Source organism: Neltuma alba, unplaced genomic scaffold (genome assembly GCF_004799145.2).
Source record: "Neltuma alba isolate B1F8T4 unplaced genomic scaffold, ASM479914v2 tig00007216_pilon, whole genome shotgun sequence".
Taxonomy (NCBI): Eukaryota; Viridiplantae; Streptophyta; class Magnoliopsida; order Fabales; family Fabaceae; genus Neltuma; species Neltuma alba.
Window position 1 is genome coordinate 23,608 of NW_021634713.1, and position 9,710 is coordinate 33,317.

General features: G+C 36.1%; 2 protein-coding genes across 6 annotated transcripts; both read left to right on the plus strand.

Moving 5' to 3' along the window:
* The first annotated feature begins 676 nt into the window (after positions 1-676).
* LOC114752047 (protein SPIRAL1-like 3) lies at positions 677-3,065 on the plus strand. 4 transcript variants are annotated; one of them, XM_028940769.1, is made up of 3 exons: positions 677-723; positions 1,404-1,684; positions 2,755-3,065. In XM_028940769.1, exons 2-3 carry the CDS (start codon positions 1,436-1,438, stop codon positions 2,836-2,838), a joined length of 333 nt encoding a protein of 110 aa, XP_028796602.1. In that variant the 5' UTR covers positions 677-723; positions 1,404-1,435; the 3' UTR covers positions 2,839-3,065. The 4 variants fall into 4 exon arrangements, with proteins under 4 accessions (XP_028796602.1, XP_028796603.1, XP_028796606.1 ...); XM_028940770.1 differs by having other exon boundaries at positions 688-727; positions 1,406-1,684; XM_028940773.1 differs by lacking the exon at positions 677-723 and adding an exon at positions 853-1,101 and having other exon boundaries at positions 1,406-1,684.
* A 1,620-nt stretch (positions 3,066-4,685) lies between these two features.
* Positions 4,686-8,738, plus strand: LOC114752043 (eukaryotic translation initiation factor 3 subunit M). Of its 2 annotated transcripts, none has more exons than XM_028940763.1 (11): positions 4,686-4,792; positions 5,157-5,289; positions 5,370-5,499; positions 5,992-6,130; positions 6,223-6,438; positions 6,629-6,767; positions 7,466-7,616; positions 7,710-7,819; positions 7,908-8,005; positions 8,143-8,212; positions 8,399-8,738. In XM_028940763.1, exons 2-11 carry the CDS (start codon positions 5,197-5,199, stop codon positions 8,486-8,488), a joined length of 1,236 nt encoding a protein of 411 aa, XP_028796596.1. In that variant the 5' UTR covers positions 4,686-4,792; positions 5,157-5,196; the 3' UTR covers positions 8,489-8,738. The 2 variants fall into 2 exon arrangements, with proteins under 2 accessions (XP_028796596.1, XP_028796597.1); XM_028940764.1 differs by having other exon boundaries at positions 4,690-4,788.
* The last annotated feature ends 972 nt before the right edge of the window (positions 8,739-9,710 follow it).

Here is a 9,710-nt window from a genome sequence, read left to right on the forward strand (position 1 = left end):
ATAAGACCCATTTTGTAGTCTAAATTACACTACAAAATGAGTTTTATATTTAGAACTGGAAGAGTATAATAAAATTAATAAATAGCTGCATTGTTCATAATTCATAAACAATACACCTTAACTTGTATACAAGTCTCCCACATAGTTCAATCCTACAAATGCAGTCAGGTAAAAAAATAATTAAAAAAAAAGAATTTTATAATTTTATAACAATAAATACTACCCTTGGTCCTTTTTATAAGATCCAATTAACCAAATTGTGTGTTTTAAGAAAATATGTCAATATTAATTAAAAGGAATAAATATATAAAGAATGTTTTTTCTCTCCCAAATATTCACTGGGAGGGAGTATAGTATACGGAGAACTCATTTTCTTATATTGCTTTTGCACAATGTGCCGCACCACTCGCCACTATTTATGATTTTGTTATTTGTTATGTATAGATTTAAATAATAATGTTACTTGCTAGATTCTACTAACTCACTCATTATAGATCCATCAAATATATCAAGTGATGATTGATTGAGTTATCCTGTTATGATATGCTAATATATTGATTAGTATAATTAAGTAATATTGGAAAAAAAGCATAATTAAAATAATCTTTTTTTTTTACAATCATTAAAATAGTCTAATTTAAAACTTTGAACTTCTTCATAAATATTTGTTTATTATCCGGACGTGAGTTTGCCTTCCCTCTTGTCTACTCGCTCCGGGGAACAGAAGGTATGGAAAGTCTCAGATCTGAAATTCTGTCTCTTCATGATTTGATTTCCATTTCGAGCCGTACTCTTCACCTAGGGCACTTCGATTTTGCTTTCTGCTCTATGATGAAAATTTCTTTAATTAACCTATGATATTCTGGTTCACATTGTACCTACTTTCCTAGTATTATTACGTACATGTTTGCTACTTTCATTCCGCGGAATTTTGTTGGGGGATTTTAGCTTTTATTCGGTTGTTGGATTTATGGATTCAACTGTGGGATGCCCGGGCGGACAATTCAACAGGAATTGCAAGATAACTGATTCAACATACTGCATTTTCTTTTAAGGCTTCGATCGCACAATGCTGAAATTATTTGGGTCGCATTTCCTTAGGTTAGCATCTCATTTTAATGATCTTCCTATTCCCTCACATTAGCTATTTAGTTTTGAAGAGAAAACTCATGTCAAATCATGCCTTGTTCATTGAAGCTCATTCTCTTTGAACGCAACAAAGCAACACCAGGGCTCCAAAGTGGATTCTGATTTATAGGTTCAGATGGACTGATAGATTATTGTTCTGTTTAGCTGTATTCCTAATCACTTGGTTTTTTATTCTGCCTTTCCTTATAGGTTATCTTTCTTGCCAGCCCAGAATTCTGGGGGTTATATTTCTCATCAAATAAAATGTGCAATGCAGGTCCATCCACAAACTCTAAATTGGCAGAATATGGGTCGCGGGACTAGCAGTGGTGGTGGCCAGAGTTCCCTGGGCTATCTTTTTGGAAGTGGGGAGGCTTCCAGTTCGAGCAAAACCCGAAATGCTCCTGTTCAAAGTCAACCTGAAAATGAAGGGCACTCTCAAAATGCAAATGTTGCACCACGACCAATTAATAAAGAAATTCCAGCTGGAATTCATGGGAATCTGACAAACAATTACCATCGTGCTGATGGGCAAAACTGTGGCAATTTTATCACTGTAAAGCCCTTGCCGACCTCTCTCTTAAGTTCATTTAAACTGTACTGCATGAATATCTTCCCTCGTGTATGCATGTCCTAAATATTTTCGTCGCAGCCTTGACGTAGGAAATTTTGAAAACTTTAATTTCTAAGCCTTAATATTATGAAAAATGATGAGGATCGGAATTCACTTGTTGATAATGTTCGTTAAAAAAAAAAAATAATAAAGGTACGTTCTTTGAGTCTACAGCTTATGCCAGGAGCAAGACAAATTCGGACAGTAAACAACATTGTCCATAACAAAAGTGCTGCTGATATGGGAATTTCTAGGATTGCATTCTAGATAAGCTATTAACTGCAATTGCACAAGTACTTGATGGCAAATTGTTGTCCTCATTCAATCACCCCGCTCCCTCCCCCCCCCCCCCCCAACCAAAGAAAAACTGGATCCTTTCCTGCATAGGAAAGTATCCAAACTGTGAGACTTGTGAGTTACGAGAATTCTGTTGTTTTATATGGTTCTTGAAAGGTTGTTAATGATTTATTTATGAAAATTAACCTTATCTGTCTCGGAGTGCATTTTCTAGGATTGTGGACTCTTGTGTGTTTTATAATTGGCATTGGCAAACTCACGTGCCCAGCAAAATTAGTGCTACTGCTGTATCCTTTCACTTGGTAATTAGTCTTCGGTGTGCTTTTTTCTTTTTTATTCCTTTTTGCACAACAACCTTTCAAGTTGCTCGATTTGCTGTGGAGCTCCACACGCAGCAATTTCATACCTTGCCTCATTTAGTATCTACTCAAGTCTTATGGGAATATTCCCTTTCCATATATATGATGCCTAATTTTGACACCAACATTTGCTGCTGTTCAATGATAGGCATAGAACAGCGTCTCTAGTGAATTCTGATGCTTAATGCATAGTAATTCCCCGTAAAATAAAGAGTAACTTGCAATTCCGTCCGGCCTCCTTTCAATTCGAGAGTTTTGGGATGGTAGTAAAGCGATTGAGAATGAACGAAATTTCTGTTCTGATGGTATCTGGGCAATATTGTCCTCATTTGTAATGTAATTTTCTTTTGGATGCAGGATCGACCATCTACCAAGGTTCATGCTGCCCCTGGAGGTGGATCTTCTTTGGGCTACCTCTTTGGCGGTCCTCCTGGGAACTAATCTTCTGTGTTAAAGACAAATATGCTTCTCAACAACACATGTTGTGTGTAATATATTAACTGCTACATATATTATGTTTATCACCACGCACTTGTTCCCGGAGAAATTGAACTCAATGCCATGATGTTGGTGTGACTGATGACCCATCATTTATTTGCTGGTAAAGCTGTTGGCTTTCAATTATGAAATTGGCTGTGCGCACCAGCACACAGAGTCGCCTGTTATTACCCCGATTATTTTTTTATGATGTTATTTTCCTGTTTTTTGGCCATATAATCAAATTTTTCTTAGAGTTTGGGGTTTGGCTATGTTATTCTTATCATTTTTCTTAGTTAAAATAAATAATCCTCCTCAAATATATGATATGAATATATTTTTTTAACTAATGAAGCTTAATATTCACATCATATGAAATGTGATTTTATTCTTTCTTCAGGTAGATTGATATTAAGTTCTGACAAAATTGGGATTTTATAAAGATAGTTCAGCATCGATTTTGAATAAATTTTTCCTTCCTATGTTCTAATATTAATAAAAGTACATGCCTAATTCACCATGGTGATGAATTACTAGTTGATATTGATTAACTTATTTAAATTTTAAGTTTTAACTTAGTTTCTATAATTTCCTACCTAGAATTTAAAATGTGAATTAAACATGCATTAAGTTTATCGATAGCAGCTCAACTACGATGGAATCACGGTTAAATCGGTGATTTTTTTTTGGCTTCATAAATTAGTGAATTTTCATTTTTGGACTAATGTTTCGCTGGTTTCAATTTCAATGACCGGCCTGCACCTTAACTTCATCCGGATGGAGCAGGGGCTCCTTAAATTTTACGGCCCTTTTGGGTTCCATTCACATGCCAGGGACTAAAAACTGGATGGACAATTGAACCGGTTAAAATAATGGGTCAAGAATCAGTAGGTCAGATCAAAGTCAAACCGATGACAAATAAAAAACAATAAAAAAGTAATTTAAATTTTCACTAAGAGTTAGATATCAATTTAATATCTTGAATCACTAATAAAATAATCATATACTTACAATTTCTTATAATATCATACTACTAAAATTACTAGATATTCATCCCAACAAAATATCAAAATAGATATATGATACAAAATATTCCTCTTTATAGTTATTCAATCACTAAGTCCTAATTATTAACAACTTTTAAAAAAAATCATCAAAATAATTTTTTTTTAAAAAGGCAATCGAGTTAACCTACCAAACCGGATGAGTTAGCCAGGTCATTATTGGTCCCTGAGTTGATCCGGGTCTGTTCGTTTCTTGTTTTAATGCTCAACTGGACTAATTATCAGGCTGGTTTGCTGTTTCCGATATGAACCGGCTGGTCCAGTCCGGATTTCAATACATGGTTCATATGTGATTTTTTTTTCCTTTCCGTAGGGGGTTTGTTATTTTTACTTAAAACCTCTAAAATTTTAAATTTTAAAATAAAAAATAATTAATATTGTCAATTATTATTAAATTATAATAAACAAGATTCATTTGAAATTTTGAAATTTAAAAGTAATTGTTTTTTAGATTCTCTCTTTTGTTTATTCAGGTCACACGTTTGCACAAGCAGGATGGGAGGGGTTTAAGAATGGGTACAAAAGAAATTTTTTTTTTGGTCAACATAGAAGGAGATTTTTCTAAGTAATCATTATTATTTGCCAGCTATTATTATCATCATCATCATTTTCGCCCACAAGAGAATGAAGATGAAAGAAAACCAAAAGGCCAAATAACTGCCGAATCGTCCACACGGAAAAAAAATTATAAAATGATAAACAAAAATAAAGTATTTTTTCCAGCACGCCGCTTTCTCGCACTCCGCGATAGCTAGGGCAAGAAATATCTCTTCACAAGAGCCTCTTACGCAGAGAACTGGGGACGCAGTAGTGGACGGCGACATTGTCTGAGATCGGCAACTTTCTCAGAGTCGGTGAGTTGCTCTGTTTAATTTCCTGACTAGACGATTTGGGCATTATGGATTCTTCTTCTAACTGTAGTTAGGAAAAGAATTTTACGCTTTTTTCCTCGATGTGTTGTGACTACTGCTTCATGCTTTTGGGTTAATCTTATCTCCTTTATGCTGGCGAGAATTTTGGATTTCCAGAACCTTGTAAATGAAAACCATGACTTTGGAGCATTCTTCTATGACGTTGGAATTTTTGATGCCCTCTGTCTATCATACTCATCCTCATATCATATAAGCACTTGGTTTTCGTAGGATTAACAAGAGTGTGTTTTACAATTTTTGATTCTCTTCTATTTTGCCTTTCTTCCCCTCTCTGCTTTGTTTCTAGGGTTTTAAACTTCGTAGAGCACGCAGCTCTTGCAGCAACAATGACGACTGTAGTGCCAACCTCCGAGGAAGATCCCTCATTGTCTGTCGTTCGATTCGCATCAGAGCTTGCCTGGGCCGATGCCGGTCCTGAGGTACTAAACACTTCCCTTCTTACCTTTGAGCCACATACTTTTTTCATTTATCTCACTAATTTATGTTATTGGTATGTCAGGTTGCTGAGCCCCAAGTCAGTAGACTGTGTAGGGAGGCGGAGGAATTCATTGCCATGGGAAAGTGGTTAGAGCTAGCATCACTGATGGTTACTTCTGCTGAATTGATATTCTCAAAGGTGTCTGAAAAAGGTAGAACACACTCCTTTGCTTGGTCCGTGGCCTACACTCCTAAATTTCAGCTTTACAAGCCAACTTGGTATTGTGTTCAGCTGCCCATCTTGTTCTCTTCCCTGTTCCGTTGATAAAAACATAATCATTTATGCGTGTGTATATATTTTACATTTATCTGACATTTTCTCCAATTCCTGCTACCCTGGTTGATTATGGCTGTTCTGGCGCTTGATCTTCGTTAAACCTTTTTGTAGATGATATTGCAATGTTTACTTCTTGAGACTCAAAAATTTATTTCACAGAATGCATTTTCACCTTATTGTTTTGTGATGTAATTTAAAAAAAAAAAATTGGTCAAGGAAATATGATGTGCAATGAATCTTCCAAACTAATCCAAATGTTGGCACGTGTGAACATTGTTCATTGAGTTGTCCGACAAAAAACTTAATTTTCATCTTAATGTCAACCATAACTAATGCTACAGGCCTGTGGTTATTATTTCTGGTGCAGATGTTGAATCCATCTTCACCATTATATGCAATCTTGTTACAAAGACTGAGAATCCAGATGAAGAGTTGGAGATAACAAAAGTCATAGCAGCAAAAGTAATTCAACAACCAAATGAAAAGCCTGCAGTGCGATTGAAGATGTAATTTTCTTGTATTCGTGCTTTTTAAAAAGGTTTTGGTAATGCATGCTTATATCACTTCTTTTTTTTAAAAATCTCTTTATTCTCTGCAGTTTGTTCAATCTGTACAACCTTTTGGAGACACCATACAGCCGTTTTTATGTATATTTGAAGGCACTGAATTTATCAGTTCATGGAAAGGTCGCAGAACACATCATACCTTCATTTGCAAAGATGGATAGCTTCTTGAAAGACTGGGGCAGTATTGGGATAGTGGAGCAACGTGAGCTCTTCCTCACTATCTCAGACATTTTGAAAGATAATAAAAGGTACGGCAGAAGTCAGAATTGTTTTCCTTAACTGAAATTATTATTATTTTGCTTCACCATAATTGGTTTTGGGAGTAAATTCTCTTTCATTCTATCACGACCTTCCCCACAAAAAAGGACAACCATTTTGTGATTCATCTTGCAATATTCTATCTTGTCATATTAACTTATTTTTCCTCTCTTGTCCCAGCATGGCAAAGGATTCATTAAAGTTTCTGACCAAGTATTTGGCAACTTTTTCGGGAGACGATGCACCTGCTTTAAGCGAAGCAAAAGAGGAGGCTGTGCGTGCTATTGTGGAATTTGTGAAGGCGCCTGACATATTCCAGGTAACTTATTTGGTTATATGCAAGGAGCTATCTCCCCCCCCCCCCGGGGAGATAAATGCCTATCTTGGTGCTTCTGTTCTAAAAGTGTATGGCTGTCTTTGAAAGTCATGTCACTATTCTTAAAATCTATTTTTCTTGTGTCTTTTTCACTGAGGGTCCTTTACTTTCTCTGTTCCTTGGTGGGTGATAACTTTTTGCCTAATTTTAGGTTCCTAGAGGTGACCTGGATGCCTTGCTGCCAATTTATTGGGATACAACGTTGCCTGTGTGAATCTCTATCTAGTAGAGTTGTATAGACAAATTTGAAGTGATGAATATGGCCCGTGACTTGGCTTTTTGTTACTTATTTATGTGATAGTTTGGTAATTTAGCTCAGAAAATGTCAAACTAGAGTCAAATGTATGTGTGAATCTCTAATACAGACTCAAGTTTTAGACTCTAGAGTTCGATGGTTCCCATCATTTTCCTGTCTTCTACGTGTTTCTTGTGTCTTGAATGGAAATTTAGCTCCATCATTTATTGTTACGCCCTGCTGTTTTGTGTTATGGATGGGCAAATTTGTTTTCTAATTAATTTGTGCTGGATGTATTATGGTCTGTTCGTTTTCTTTTCCCTCTTTCCATGGGAGTCATCTGCTTCATCATGTCTTTCAATGTAAGTTCTGGATAAACTTTGACAATCTTTTACTGTCGTGCCAGTGTGATTTACTAGACATGCCAGCTGTTGGGCAACTAGAGAAGGATGCAAAATATGCTTTGGTTTATCAGCTACTCAAAATTTTCCTTACTCAGACGCTGGATGCGTACTTGGAGTTTCATGCTGCAAATTCTACTTTGTTGAAAAGCTATGGTAATTTTATGTCGTTGTCTATATTTGCATTTGGAAAGCCATATTTCTTCCTGCTTTATAATTAAAACATACTACAATGGATCATTTCTTCAGATCTTGTCCATGAAGAATGTATTACCAAGATGAGGCTGATGTCTTTGGTGGATCTTGCCTCTGCTGGATCAGGCCAAATTCCATATGCACTTATTAGGGACACACTTCGGGTATTTGCTCTAGCCTTTCTTTTAGTTGTAGTTGGCTGTTTTTTTCCTCGCCTCTAGCTTATTGGAAACATCGTAAATTCCCTGTCAGATCAATGACGATGAGGTGGAACTATGGGTCGTTAAAGCAATCACTGCCAAGTTGATTGACTGTAAGATGGACCAAATGAATCAAGTTGTAATTGTTAGGTTTGTTCTCCGTCACGATCCCTCCGCCTGTCAGCTGTAGCTATATCTGATCCAGTATCTTGTGTCTTACATGTTCAACTATTATTTATTTAACGAATAATTAATGGGCACTATTTGACCTAAATTTAATAATGCAGTCATCATACTGATCGTGTGTTTGATCAGCACCAGTGGCAAACACTCAGAACAAAACTAGCCACATGGAGGGTAAATTCCTAAACTACAAGTTTTATTTTTTCACTGTATAGTGGATGATGTCTAGCTGGATTAATGTCGGTTCTGTGGTATGTTGGCTTGATGGCGGTAGTGTTCACGACAGATATGGGACGTAAATCTTAAAACCTCATATTTCCTTCTTGATACTGTTTTAATTCGAGCCTTTTGGTTTACCAGGGGAATATTGCTAATGTGATCAGCACCATTCAAGCTAACAAAATAACCGAAGATGGCTCTCAGGCGGCACAAGGCTTGGTGGTTCGCTAAGGACGTTTTCTGGGGAGAGTTACTTGTCTGGAGAATTAGGCTTAATCTGAGTGGGAATATTTCAATAGGAAAGGGAGAAAGTTGTAATCCGTTCCTAGTTACAGCTTTTCTATTTATTTTAGTTGGAAGGTGAAACGATTGTATTACAAATTTTGACCCCAGGCGTGTTGGTTATAATATTAAAACGTGCAGAGTACTGTGCTAACCACTGCCTTTAATTTATCAGTAAGTATTGTCTTTTATGTTTTTATTGCGGTTATTCTGTTATCATTAGTGGTAATTACATTTAATTCCTCCTCGTCTTTAATCCGTAACTGTTCAAAATAACCTTTTTTCCCTGAACATCCATTGCTTTTTTTCCCCCTAACTTAAAGCTATTTTGGGCCAAAAAACCTATAAAGCTTTTAATTGGCTAAAAGGTCTTGCATTGATTAGTTTTTATTGAGCACATTTTTTAAAATTTTAGATGTATTAACTAATTATGGTCTGTGTAATATGATATGGACTACGGGATTTTTTTTGCAGTACGGAATGACTCCTTTTTAACAGTCTCCATTTCCGCTCCATTGAGCCCGAAAGCACTGTTTTCTTAATAAAACACAATCTGGGCCATTCGTTTTTTATCATTCAAGCTGGGCCGTTGAAACTATTTTTCAGTTTTTCCATGTCTCTTAGTCTCTTATCATTTAGGTGGGAGTATATTCTGAACCAAAAAAAAAAAAGGGCATTCCTGCACAAAAAACATTGCCTCAACCCCATCCCCATCCGATGCTTTGCTGTAGCTGCCACCGGCAGTATGGTTTGTCCCCTCTATATTTGTGATCCACCCCGAAACAAAAAACGGTGCGTTTGGGCTCAATAGAAAGGAAATGGAAAGACTATTAAGAGGATGTGTGGGTAAAATCAAAACCAAAATTTCAGAAATGCTTTTACAGTATACGAGGTAATTATGTGAAAGAGTTTGTCCCGATTTGTGAAAAAGTACTTCTGAAAAGTGTTTATTGGATTTCCCAAACACCCCCTAAATGGAGACATTCTATTTCCTTTGCCAACAAGGAAGTATGGGAATGTAGTTTTGTTGATAAGCTGCTCTTTTTTTAATTGAATAAATTAAGTACTCTTTCTTATCCTATTTGTAAGATCTCAAAATTTGAATTGGTTTGGTCCTTTTTATAAGATTATACTAGGGACTGTCTAAACATTAAATGTGTTTTTATCAATT

What these genes read in the sequence shown, in the direction of transcription:
- LOC114752043 (XM_028940763.1), top strand. Translation starts at nt 5,197, where the DNA reads ATGACGACTGTAGTGCCAACCTCCGAGGAAGATCCCTCATTGTCTGTC. An exon ending in CCTGCAGTGCGATTGAAGAT is followed by an intron (nt 6,131 to 6,222) that starts GTAATTTTCTTG and finishes TATTCTCTGCAG; the next exon opens with TTTGTTCAATCTGTACAACC. An exon ending in TACTTTGTTGAAAAGCTATG is followed by an intron (nt 7,617 to 7,709) that starts GTAATTTTATGT and finishes TCATTTCTTCAG; the next exon opens with ATCTTGTCCATGAAGAATGT.
- LOC114752047 (XM_028940769.1), top strand. Translation starts at nt 1,436, where the DNA reads ATGGGTCGCGGGACTAGCAGTGGTGGTGGCCAGAGTTCCCTGGGCTAT. An exon ending in ACTGTGGCAATTTTATCACT is followed by an intron (nt 1,685 to 2,754) that starts GTAAAGCCCTTG and finishes TTTTGGATGCAG; the next exon opens with GATCGACCATCTACCAAGGT.